Source organism: Rhinoraja longicauda, chromosome 6 (assembly GCF_053455715.1).
Source record: "Rhinoraja longicauda isolate Sanriku21f chromosome 6, sRhiLon1.1, whole genome shotgun sequence".
In the NCBI taxonomy this organism is placed as follows: domain Eukaryota; kingdom Metazoa; phylum Chordata; class Chondrichthyes; order Rajiformes; family Arhynchobatidae; genus Rhinoraja; species Rhinoraja longicauda.
Genome location: NC_135958.1, coordinates 75,748,708 through 75,762,151, shown reverse-complemented (window position 1 = coordinate 75,762,151; position 13,444 = coordinate 75,748,708). Strand labels below are relative to the sequence as shown.

The following is a 13,444-nucleotide window of genomic DNA, read 5'->3' as shown; positions in this document are numbered from 1 at the left end:
GGGAGATGATCACAGACTCGGTGAGGGAGGGGAATGAGAGGACGTGGTGTTGGACGCCATTTCAGTCCCAATGAAATGCTGCACACGGAACTGAAGGCTGTTCAATGTGAAAATAAAAGCACTATTCCTATTTTGGTCTGTTAGCCTCCAAAAAAAACAAGTTTTAAAAATGAATATAAAACTCTCCAGGACAGCTAGGTAAGATTTGACACGTGCCAAATGTGTAATAGACAATAGACAATAGGTGCAGGAGGAGGCCATTCGGCCCTTCGAGCCAGCACCGTCATTCAATGTGATCATGGCTGATCATTCTCAATCAGTACCCCGTTCCTGCCTTCTCCCCACACCCCCTGACTCCGCTATCCTTAAGAGCTCTATCTAGCTCTCTCTTGAATGCATTCAGAGAATTGGCCTCCACTGTCTTCTGAGGCAGAGAATTCCACAGATTCACAACTCTCTGACTGAAAAAGTTTTTCCTCATCTCAGTTCTAAATGGCCTACCCCTTATTCTTAAACGGTGGCCCCTTGTTCTGGACTCCCCCAACATTGGGAACATGTTTCCTGCCTCTAACGTGTCCAACCCCTTAATAATCTTATACGTTTCGGTAAGATCTCCTCTCATCCTTCTAAATTCCAGTGTATACAAGCCTAGTCGCTCCAGTCTTTCAACATATGATAGTCCCGCCATTCCGGGAATTAACCTAGTAAACCTACGCTGCACTCCCTCAATAGCAAGAATATCCTTCCTCAAATTTGGAGACCAAAACTGCACACAGTACTCCAGGTGCGGTTTCACTAGGGCCCTGTACAACTGCAGAAGGACCTCTTTGCTCTTATACTCAACTCCCCTTGTTATGAAGGCCAACATTCCATTGGCTTTCTTCACTGCCTGCTGTACCTGCATGCTTCCTTTCAGTGACTGATGCACTAGGACACCCAGATCTCGTTGTACGTCCCCTGTTCCTAACTTGACACCATTCAGATAATACTCTGCCTTCTATTCTTACCACCAAAGTGGATTCTTACCACCAAAGTAATATTTTAAGTGCTGGGTTGGTATCTTTTAAATTTTACTTTGCCAAGGCCAACTGTGCCTTGATCCCAGGATGGAAAATATCAAATATCTTCTAGCCAGCACTCCCGTTCAATATGATCATGGCTGATCATCCAGAATCAGTACCCCGTCCCTGCTTTCTCCCCATATCCCTTGATTCCGTTAGCCCTAACCTCGCTGTGAACTGTTTATGTATGTGTTGTTATGTTTGTGTGCCATTGTATGTTCGTTTCTTAGTACCTGAACTGATGTACAGCACTTTGGACAAAACGTGGGTTGTTTTTAAATGTGCTATACAAATAAAATTGACTTGACTTGACTTGACCAAGAGCCGTATCCAACTCTCCGTCGAATACACATGCAGGGATATGGATTACGGGCAGGCAGGTTAAAGAGTTGCTCTTGGCATTATGTCCGGCACAGATATCGTGGGCTGAAGGGCCTGTTTGTGTGCTGTACATTTCCACGTTCCCTGTGCAGTCTTCCCACACAAAGGACAGGAGGCACCTTCAATGCAGGCAGTACTGGGGCAGCTTTGGGTGCCATGAGACCTAGAATCTGCTCTGAAGAGCGGCAATGATCTGCTCTGAAGAGCTGGTCAGAGGCTGAGGGGGAGAGTGAGTGAGTGATTGAGTTATAGCTGCAGAGGAGAAACATGAGATCTGAATGAGCCAAATGATTCTTTCACAAATTATGGATGAATTTATTTCCTCTAATATTCTCATTAAGTATTTATTCACCCTCCTTTCTGTTTGGTGTCTCTAAATGATGCGATAGGTTTTGCTTTGTGTTATGTTGCATGATTGAACATGTAATGCTTTTCCTCACCTCAGGCGTAGCAGGATATGTCTGATTCCACTTTATTAGTGCTTCAATGTCACCGGTCTTATTGTTCATAATACTGGGCAATTTCTTCCTGTACAAGATAGGAGCTGCAAGCAACAGCAGATGCTGGAGCCTTGCGCAAAACAAGGGACAGTTTCTTCCCAGATGTTATCAGGCAACTGAACTATCCTATCAACAACTAAAGAGTGGTCCTGAGCTACTATCTACTTCATTTTAAAAAAATGAATCATAAATATTCATTCAAATATTAAAATAATATATACAATACAATAAAACCAAAACAGAACCCACCACCATAGTACAAGACAAACAATAAACTATTATACAACTATCTTACACTCCTTGTCAAGGATGCATTCAACCCCCAGCGGTCCCGGAAATCCCTCAGGGTGCCCGTGGACAGCGCGTAGTTCCTCTCTAACACCACCCGGGCGCGGATGTAGCCCCAGGAAAGGGGCAGGCAGCCGGCTCGGGCAGGCAGCCGGCTCGGGCAGAGCCCTCTTCCGCCCGGCGCTGTGAACTATCTAATACATTGGAAGCCCTCTGACTATCTTTAATTGGACTTTACACCTGACGCTACCTCGACAAGGCCACCAGGGTAATCAAGGACCAGTCTCAGCACAGTCGCACTTTTCTCCCCTCTCCCATCAGGCAAGAGGTACAGAAGTGTGACAACGCACACCTCCAGATTCAGGGGCAGTTTCTTCCCAGCTGTTTGTTAAGCATCTGAACCATCCTATCACCAACTAGAAAGCAGTCCTGACCTCCCATCTACCTCACTGGAGACCCTCGGACTTTACTGGACTGTACCTTGCACTAAACGTTATTCCCTTTGTTCTGTTTCTGCACACTGTGTACGGCTTGATTGTAATCACGTTTGGTCTTTCTGCTGACTGTATAACAGGCAACAATAAAGCTTTTGGCTGTACCTTAGTATACATGGCAATAAACCAAACTAAACTAAACTACTGCTGCATTCTCATGCCCCACTTAGTTAAACCCTTGTGGCAAATTCACTGCATCTTGTGTTGTTGGATGAACCAAGCAATCATTTACAAAAGCAAGTCATTATTATTAGCCTAGACTTAGAGTCATACAAGTCAGAAACAGGCCCTTCGGCCCACCGAGTCCATGCTGACCATCAACCACCCATCTCGCCGATCCTGCATTTCTCCCCTCGTCCTCATCAACTCCCCTCAGAGTCTACCCCTAACAATTTATAGAGGCCAATTGACCACCCGACTTGTACATCTTTGGGATGTGGGAGGAGAATGGAGCAGCTGGAGGAAACCCACGCAGTCATGGGAGAACGTGCAAACTCCACACAGTCTGGGGCCGAGGTCAGGATCGAACCTGGGAAGAAAATTGGAAGAGAGGAGGGGAACAAGCGAATGAAATGTGGGCTCCTCTTCTCTTCCAGCTATCTTTCCCCACCTACAATCAGTCTGAAGAATGCTGTTCCCAGCATTTCTTTTGGAATTGACACACGGTGAAGACCAAAGCCAATGTTTCTCTGGAAAGATGGGCGGCACGGTGGCGCAGCGGTAGAGTTGCTGCCACAGCGCCAGAGACCCAGTGTTTGATCCTGACCACGGATGCAGTCAGTACGGAGTTTGTACGTTCTCCCGGTGAACGAATAAGTGGGAAGTCTTTTAGGACCGAGATGAGAAAGTTTTTTTTCACACAGAGAGTGGTGAATCTGTGGAATTCTCTGCCACAGAAGGTAGTTGAGGCCAGTTCATTGGCTATATTTAAGAGGGAGTTAGATGTGGCCCTTGTGGCTAAAGGGATCAGGGGGTATGGAGAGAAGGCAGGTACAGCCATGATCATATTGAATGGCGGTGCAGGCTCGAAGGGCCGAATGGCCTACTCCTGCACCTATTTTCTATGTTTCTATGTGACCTGAGTGGATGTTTTCAAGGTGATCCGGTTTTTTCCCGCGTTCTCCAAAGACGTATGGGTTTGTGGGCTAATTGGTTTTGGTAAAATTGTAAATTGTCTCTCGTGTGTCTAGGATAGTTCTGGCGTGCGGGGATCGCTGGTCGGCGCAGTCTTGGTGGGCCGAAGGGCCTCTTTCTGGGCTGTGTGTTGAAACTAAACTAAACCAAACTAAGGGCCAGACTGCAAGGCTTAATGTAAACAGTTGGGGGACTCTAGATAAAGCCACCATGCATCATCCCTACAAGACAAAGATGGCATTCAGCACTTCCAACAAAACCTTCAGCTTCAGCAAGCTGGTGAAGTGCCAGAACAGCTAATAAATGTCACCAATCCCTTGAGTTGTTCTTGGTGGATTGAAACATGTGGCCCTGCCTCAGTGCACTACATGGCTGCCACAGCTCCCTGCCGTGTACAACTGATTACATATATTAAAAACTCCACTTTGATGGTGAATTGTTTTGAGACTGCATAATTCACAAATGTCCAGAAAACAAAACCAATATAATTGTTTGGCAGGCAGCAAAATGTAAAACGATTCTCTTTACGACTGTCAGACAATCTGCGGAGATGTTTATGTTCTGGTTGTCAGCTGAGTGTACGGGGACTGAAGTGACATTAAAAGGCAGCCCGTCGTATATTCCCAGTCCCAGTAGGCCACATGTTATTATCACGTCTGTGAGATTAAAGCCGTTGTGAAGCAGCAATTATTATTTTCCTCAGGGAGACGAGAGACGAGGTTCCACAGAGTTGGCAGCAGAACCTTGAAATGTCACCCCTCATTTGTAAAATTAATTTGTATTTGTAATGGGGTGAATTCGGAGCTGACTGCTCACCAATGTCTCACGATATTCTAACCTCGATTGTTGTGTTTCATTTCGGTTTATTGTCACGTGTACCGAGGTACAGTGAAAAGCCTTTGTTGCGCGCTAACCAGTCAGCGGAAAGACAATACACGATTTCAATCGAGCCATTTACACTGTACAGATACATGATAAGGGAATAACGTTTAGTGCAAGGTAAAGCCAGCAAAGTCCGATCAAAGATAGTCCGAGGGTCACCAATGAGGTAGATAGTAGTTCAGGACTGCTCTCTGGTTGTGGTAGGACGATCCAGTGGCCTGATAACAATGGATATTTTTCAGGCTGATTCTTGATTAGTACAGGTGTCAGAGGCTATGGGGAGAAGGCAGGAGAATGGGGAGAGATAGATTAGTAATGATTGAATGGCAGAGTAGACTTGATGGGCTGAATGGCCTAATTCTGCTCCTATCACAAGACCTCATGAACAGCTGGGAAGAATCCCTGATCTGGAGGTGTGCGTTTTCACACTTCTATTCTTTTTGCCCGATGGAAGAGGAGAAGAGGGGGTGGCTGGGTTAGGACTCACCCTTGATTATGCAGGCAAGCCTTGGTGCCAACCACCTTCCATTTGAATGATGTATTTTACAACCCCTCTGGACATCTCAACGTGCTTTACTGTGTGAATGAAACGTTTTAATATCACTTCACGGGAAACAAAGCTGCCAGGGTTTGTGCGCCCCCCCCCAAGACAGTAATGTGATGATGACAACATCATCTGTTTTTCGAGGCATTGGCTGGATAATGAGAATAATGATCTGTACCCCGGGGGATATGAAATGCTAAAGGATCTTTCACATTAACCAGACAGATCAACCGAACGTCGTGAACTGCAGTCCCAGAGCAAAAGACTGTGGACCATGTGCTCCTGTCCCCGGTAGTCGGATTCGAACCCGCAAACTCACACTATTAGGCACAGGGGCAGGATTAGGCCATTCGGCCCGCTCGCTGTTCAATCATGGATGTGTAGGAAATAACTGCAGATGCTGGTTGAAATCGAAGATAGACCCAAAATGCTGGAGTAACTCAGCGGGACAGGCAGCATCTCTGGGGAGAAGGAATGGGTGACGTTTCAGGTCGAGACCCGTCTCCAGAGCCGTTCATTCCATCATGGATGTTCTACAGTGCCATTCAAGCACGGCTGATCTACATTTCCCTCTCAACCCCACTCTCCCACCTTCTCCCCGTAACCTTCCCAATCATGAACCTATCAAGCTCCGGTTGGAAAATCCCCAATGTCTCAGCCTCCACGATTTATTCACAAAATGCTGGAGTAACTCAGCAGGTCAGGCAGCATCTCGGGAGAGAAGGAATGGGTGATGTTTCGGGTCGAGACCCTTCTGAAGACGTCTGAAGAAGGGTCTCGACCCGAAACGTCACCCATTCCTTCTCTCCCGAGATGCTGCCTGACCTGCTGAGTTACTCCAGCATTTTGTGAATAAATCGATTTGTACCAGCATCTGCAGTTATTTTCTTATATGTCTCAGCCTCCACAGCCGTTTGTGGTAACGACTTCCACAGATTCACCACCCTCTGGTTAAAGAAAATCCCCCCTCCTCTCCATTGTAAAGGAATGTCCTTTCATCCTGGGATTGTGATCTTTTGACTGACAGCTTTGAGAATCACCTAAACATAACATAAAAACAGGCTTAGTTTTTTAGTTTTAGAGATACAGCGTGGAAACAGGGCCTTCGGCCCTTCAAGTCCGTGCTAACCAACGGTCACCCGAACACTAGTTTTATCCTATACACTCAGGACAATTTACACAAGCTAATTAACCCACAAACCTGCACGTCTTTGCAATGTGGGAGGAAGCCGGGGCACCGGTGCACCTGTACACTGTGGACGGCTCGATTGTAATCACGTATTGTCTTTCCGCTGACTGGTCAGCAAGCAACAAAAGCTTTCCACTGTACCTCGGCACACGTGACAATAAACTGAACTCAGCGCAGCTCACCCGGTAGAAATCCTGCGCGGTTACAGGGAGAACGTGCGGACAGTGGCCCTACCGCTGCGCCACTGTTGGAGATACATTGTGAGGATGGATGGAGACTGAGCCTTGCCTGTTCCTCCTGTTCCAGGTGCCCTGACGCTGGCCGGGATCTGCGTGTACGTCACCTACTCGAAGGCGGCCTTTGCCATCGCGAAGCGCATTTACGGCGACAAGCTGTTCGACAACGTGCACATCGGCTTCAGCTGGTCCATGGTCCTGGCCTGTCTCTCTTGTGTCCTGGAGGTCATGTCTGGGGCCTTGTTTCTTCTGGCTGCCAAGCTGACTGCTTTAGAGCATCAAGAGCAGTCGGCAGTCATATGAGAGAGAGCTCCCTGTCCATGCACAGCAGTGCTGCACATTGTCGTTGTATTGTTATTGTGTTTCAGTCTTTGACAAGCTGAATTCAGCATTCATGTTGCACCCAGCGCTGTTTAATTTTTCTGGTGCTGTTTCTATCCCCCCCATCACACGTGAAATTAGGAAATAAAAAAGCAAGTAATAAATAAGACGATTAGGAACGACTCAGGAAGATGTTGTTAAGCCGGAAAGGGTGCGGAGAAGATTTAAGAGGATGTCGCCAGGACTCGAGGGCCTGAGCTACGGGGAGAGGTTGGGCAGGCTAGGACTTTATTCCTTGTAGTGCAGGAGGATGAAGGGTGATCTTATAGAGGTGTGTAAGATCACAAGAGGTATAGATATGAATGCACAGAGCCTTTTACCCAGAGTTGGAGAATCTTGATCCAGAGGACATAGGTTTAACGCGAGAGGAGAAAGATTTAATAGGAACCGGAGGGGAACTTTTTTTACACAGAGTGTTATGCATATGGAATGAGCTGCTGGATCACAACATTAAAAAAAACATTTGGACTGGAACATGGATAGGATACATTAAGAGGGAAATGGGCCAAATGCAGGCAGGTGGGACTCGTGTAGATGGGGCATGTTGGTCGGTGTGGGCAAGTTGGGCCAAAGGGCCTGTTTCCACACTGTATCACTCTATACTCAAAGTGTTGGACACAAAGGGAAAGACGGGATTTTTGTTCCCAGAACGTGTTTCCCCGAAGCATGAGGCTACAAAGATAAAGCTGGAATTGCTGTAAATGCTGAGCTGGTCAGGCAGCATCCATAGAGAGCAAAACTGTTTGAAAATAAGGGATTGCCTATTTAAGATGAGGGAAATGTTTTTTTAGACTTTAGACTAGCGTTACAGTGTGGAAACAGGCCCTTCGGCCCACCGAGTTCATGCCGACCAGCGATCACCCCAACACTAACACTATCCTACATCCCAAAGTCGAACAGGTTTGTAGGTGAATTGGCTTCTGTCAATGCTCCCGAATATCTCAGACTAGAACTAGTGTACTGGTGATCGTGGTCAGGTAAAGCTACTGCCTCACAGCGCCAGGGACCTGGGTTCGATCCTGACTACGGGTGCTGTCTGAACAGAGTTCGTACGTTCTCCCCGTGACCGCGTACTCCGGTTTCCTTCCATACTCTAAAAACATACAGGTTTGTAGGTTAATTGGCTTTGGCAAAATTGTCAATTGTCCCTAGTGTGTGTAGGATAGTGTTATTGTGTGGGGATCGCTGGTCAGCACGGACTCGGTGGGCCCAAGGGCCTGTTTCCACGCTGTATCTCTAAACTAAACTAAACTAAACAAAACACTTCTTCCACGCTCCCTTCCCAGAGACACTCCCATGTACCGTTTCTCTTAATTCTACCTTATTTGTTTATTCCGTTATTGCACTTTTTTTTGCTCGACCTCGTATTACACTAGGACCTTGAATCATTCTGCTATTTTGCATTCGTCATTGCATTTATTATTTTATCTATCATGGCCGTGAATACTGTTTCTCGATGAGCTTCATGCGAGCAAGGAATTTCACTGTACCCTGATGTTTATGACAATAAACTAATCTGAACTTGAATCTGAAGAGGACGTAACTGTCCACATTTCGAGGAGGAGTTAACTGAAATGTTACTCTCAAACAAAAAGTTGGGAAGAAGTGAGTACAAACAACAACAGAGGAAATTTTCTCAAATTGTAGCTTCCTCAAGGAAATCAGACTTAAAGATCGACACAAAATGGTGGAGTAACTCAGCGAGTCAGGCAGCATCTCTGGAGAGAAGGAATGGGTGACGTTTCGGGTTGAGACCCTTCTTCAGTCTGATGTCAGGGGAGTGGGAAGTGTATAGATAAGGAAGTGTAAGGTGTTATCACTGGCAAACACAGACATTGAGTTGACGTTGTCCTTGGCCACACAGTCATGGATGTGCAGGGGACTGAGCAACAAAAGTCCGAAGAAGGGTCTCAACCCGAAACGTCACCCATTCCTTCTCTCCAGAGATGCTGCCTGACCCGCTGAGTTACTCCAGCATTTTGTGTCTACTGTTGATTTAAACCAGCATCTGCAGTTCTTTCCGACAAGCTTCAGACTTAGTTTAGTTTAGAGATACAGCGTGGAAACAGGTCCTTCAGCCCACAGAGTCTGCACCGACAAGGTAACCCCATACACTAACACTATCCTACACACACGGGGGACAATTTACAATCTTTACCGAAGCCAAATTAACCTGCACACCTGTACGTCTTTGGAGTGTGGGAGGAAACTGCAGCACCCGGGGAAAACCCACGAGGTCACAGGGAGAATGTACAAACTCCGTATAGACAGCACCCATAGTCAGGATCGAACCCAGGTCTCTGGCGCTGTGAGGCAGCGACTCTACCGCTGCGCCACCGTGCCGCCCTTATGTGGCTCAATGTCAACGTCTCTTGACAATATCCCCCGCGTGGAGCTTTGGAGCATTTCCTTTTGTGCAAAAGGCTGCTACATAAATGGAGCTCGTTGTCGTTCTGCTTAGTGAGGAGTAAGGGAAGGCTTTATCTCGGTGTAGAACAGCAGCTCGTAAGCACTATGCAAAAGCCACGCTGCCTGTTTTGGAACAAGAATAGTTTCTATTAATCCAAAGAGCAATGAACGGAGGCAGTTGCATCTGACCCCAGATATACAATTAGGGGCGACAATTGTATGAGTTCCGCAATTACTGTGCTAACACTCACTAACAGTAAGTCTGGCATCCAGATCATGCCTCCCCCGTCACCCACCACCACCCCACTCTTGCCACAACCCGGCTGGGTTAATGGATGCCTTCACTTGCTTGCTCTCTGTTACAATCAGGAGAGTGAAGGTTAAAATGAAACAAACACATGGTCACAACGAAGCATTGCAGAGGGGGTGTGACAGTCTTGCACTTATAGTATTTCACACTCAACCTTTGCATGATGGTGCAAACCATTAAGTTAATTCATCCCGAACTGTGCGCGGGTGTCAAGAGTTATGGGGAGAAGGCAGGTGTTGAGAGGGGAAGATGGACCAGCCATGATTGAATTTTTTAGATTTTTAGATTTAGAGATACAGCGCAGAAACAGGCCCTTCGGCCCACCGGGTCCGCGCCGCCCAATGATCCCCGCACATTAACACTATCCTACACCCACTAGGGACAATTTTTACATTTGCCCAGCCAATTAACCTACAAACCTGTACGTCTTTGTCGTGTGGGAGGAAACCGAAGATCTCGGAGAAAACCCACGCAGGTCACGGAGAGAACGTACAAACTCCGTACAGATGGCGCCCGTAGTCAGGATCGAACCTGAGTCTCCGGTGCTGCATTCGCTGTAAGGCAGCAACTCTACCGCTGCACCACCGTGCATGGCGGAGGAGAGTTTAGTTTAGTTTAGTTTAGAGATACAGTGCGGAAACAGGCCTTTCGGCCCACCGACCAGCAATCCCCGCACAATGATCACCATCCTCCACACTGCTGGTTCTGCTCTGATAACTTATAAAACAAGGCGATTGAGATGGGGGATTACTGAGAGGCCCAATAGTTATGACTACTTCTAATGGTAAATATATGTTTGAAGGAACATTCACTGCTGCTTTCTTGCACTTACCGTGGTCTCAGCGAGTTGGGACTTACAAGGACGTTCCAAGGACACGAGGATTTAGCTACAGGGAGAGGTTGAGCTGGCTAGGACTTCATTGCTTGGAGGGCAGGAGGATGAGGGATGATCTCAAAGAGGTGTAGAAGATTATGAGGGGAATAGAGAAGATAAATGTGTTTAGTTTAGTTTAGTTTAGATTTACAACGTGGAAACAGGCCCTTCGGCCCACGCCGACCAGCGATCCCCGCATAATAACACTCTCCTACACCCACTAGGGACAATTTTTCACATTAACCAAGCCAATTTACCTACATACCTGCACATCTTTGGAGTGTGGGAGGAAACTGAAGATCTCGGAGCAAACCCACGCAGGTCACGGGGAGAACGTACAAACTCCGTACAGACAGCACCTGTAGTTGGGATCGAACACCGGGTCTCCGGCGCTGCAAGTGCTGTAAGGCAGCAACTCTAACGCTGCGCCACCGTGCCGCCCCAAATGGGCGCCAGGAATGTGTCTGAACCCCATTGTGAAATATAAGAAATATCTCAAAAGCAGTGAGACACTTAAGGCACACGTAGGAAAGTTTCGACCCTTTGCTCCAAAGGACAGACTCTTGTCACAGTTCACTGAGACCAACAAAGGTTTAATAGACATTTTAATTCAATTTTTTTTGTGCCGATGATGTCACTGATTCCTTGATTTACTTTCACGTTTTAACATCATCTGGTTGGTTCACGGTATTTGAAGTACTGTTCATTTTACACCGTGATCTGCAGCAATAAATATCCTCGTGCTCTGCGCCAGACCTGATAATTGGAAGTGGAATATTGCATTCACTCCTGTGGGCGGAGCAGGTCACGGAGTGGAGACTGAGGAAAGAAGGAACTGCAGATGCTGCTTTAAATCTGAGGTAGACACAAAATGCTGGAGTAACTCAGCGGGACTGGCAGCATCTCTGGAGAGAAGGAATGGGCGACGTTTCGGGTCGAGACCCTACTTCAGACTGATGTCAGGGGAGTGGGAGGTACATAGATGAGGAAGTGTACGTATCTCCGGCCAGCCTTACTGTCTCCGACTACATTTTATCTCTGCTTTGTTGTTGCCTTCTCCCAACTAACAATGATCTATTCTACATTTTACTTGATCCCCATTCCCTTTGTCATGTTTTCACACCTTACACTTCCTTATCTATGCGTTTCCCTCTCCCCCTGACATCGGTCTGAAGAAGGGTCTCGACTCGAAGCGTCACCCATTCCTTCTCTCCGGAGATGCTGCCTGTCCCGCTGAGTTACTCCGGCATTTTGTGTCTATCTTCAAGGGGGGGGGGGGGTTAGGTTGAGCGTTGCTCCAGTTTGTTGACCACAAACCGCAGCTTCCCCAAGGCCAGGCGGGTATCCTCCTCCGAGACGTCCAGGTGCCAAACGGCGCGCAGAATGTGCCCGTATATTGGGAGCAGCAGCACGCGCACGCCGCGGCCCGTCTCGGCCACCTCCTCCTCGCTCACCTCGCCCATCCTCACGCAGAACTCCTCGGCTGTGGCGCGTGGGCTGTTGATTGTGAACAGGAGGATGTTCGTCTCCACAGTGTCGATGTCGACCTCACAGAACGGCGTGGCGTACATCTTAATGCCTAAAACCAAGATTCCCCAGTTAGCAACAGGAACACGGGATCTAGAGAGGTTATTTGACCCTTTAAACCTACCGGGGATAGGATGGTTTTAGTTTTTTTACTATTAGAGATGCAGCGCGGAAACAGGCCCTTCGGCCCATCGAGTCGGTACGGACCAGCGATTCCCGCACATTAACGCGCACTAGGGACAGTTTACACATACACCATGCCAATTAACCTACAAACCTGTACGTCTTTGGAGTGTGGAAGGAAACCGAAGATCTTGGAGAAAACCCACGCAGGTCACGGGGAGAACGTACAAACTCCGTACACACAAGCACCCATAGTCAGGATCCCTGGCGCTGTGAGGCAGCAACTCTACCGCTGCGCCGCCGTGCCGCCCTCAAATCAGGGTTCTTCGATAAGTCAAAGGTGCAGAATGAAGCCATTCAGCCCATCGAGTCTACATGGCTGATCGATCTTTCTCTCTCAACCCCATTCTCCTGCCTTCTCCCCATAACATTTGATACCCTTACTAATCAAGAACCCGTCAATCTCCGCTTTAAAAATACCCAATGACTTGGCCTCCACTGCCGTCAGTGGCGATGAATTCCACAGATTCACCACACTCTGGACAACAAAATTTCTCCCACAAACCTGCACATCTTTACAATATGGGAGGAAACCAGAGCACCCGGAGAAAACCCACGTGGTCTCAGGGAGAACGTGCAAACTCCGAACACCCTTGGACTCCCTCACCACTTTCTTTGTCAGGTCAGTGCAGTAGGTGCCACACAATGTCTCCTCCATGGTAAAAAATAAACACACAGGCAACTTCCATTCACAATAAAAGCTACCAAGTGTTGGCGTAGCTCAGCGGGTCAGGCAGCACCTCTGGAGAACATGGGTAGGTGATGTTTCGAGACGGAACCCTGCGTGGGCAAGTTGGGCCGAAGGGTTTATTTGCATGCTGTATGACTCTAGGTCATGTTTTGGGTTGGGACCCCTCTTCAGTCTGAAGAAGGGTCATTCTTTCTTCTCCTTACTCCAGTCTGGCAGAAGAAACTTTGGACCGAAGATAGGTCCCGACCCGAGACGTCACCTCTCCGTGTTCTCCAGCGATGCTGCCTGACCCGCTAAGACACTGCAGCACTGTGTGTGTCCCTTGTATATACTTATTTATAAACTTTACTATCTTGTTGG

At 47.6% G+C, this 13,444-nt stretch overlaps 2 protein-coding genes across 2 annotated transcripts in view; one reads left to right on the top strand and one right to left on the bottom strand.

Moving 5' to 3' along the window:
* Positions 1 to 8,460, top strand: part of tmem235b (transmembrane protein 235b) — a 32,455-nt gene extending 23,995 nt beyond the window's left edge. The window contains exon 4 of the mRNA XM_078401893.1: positions 6,780 to 8,460. Within this exon, the coding sequence (XP_078258019.1) occupies positions 6,780 to 7,012 (233 nt within the window). The 3' untranslated portion in view covers positions 7,013 to 8,460. The remainder of the gene's footprint in view (positions 1 to 6,779) is intronic.
* Positions 8,461 to 11,271: 2,811 nt separating this feature from the next.
* The window catches only part of tha1 (threonine aldolase 1), a 71,180-nt gene continuing 69,007 nt past the window's right edge, over positions 11,272 to 13,444 (bottom strand). Inside the window, exon 7 of the mRNA XM_078401892.1 lies at positions 11,272 to 12,262. Within this exon, the coding sequence (XP_078258018.1) occupies positions 11,964 to 12,262 (299 nt within the window). The 3' untranslated portion in view covers positions 11,272 to 11,963. The remainder of the gene's footprint in view (positions 12,263 to 13,444) is intronic.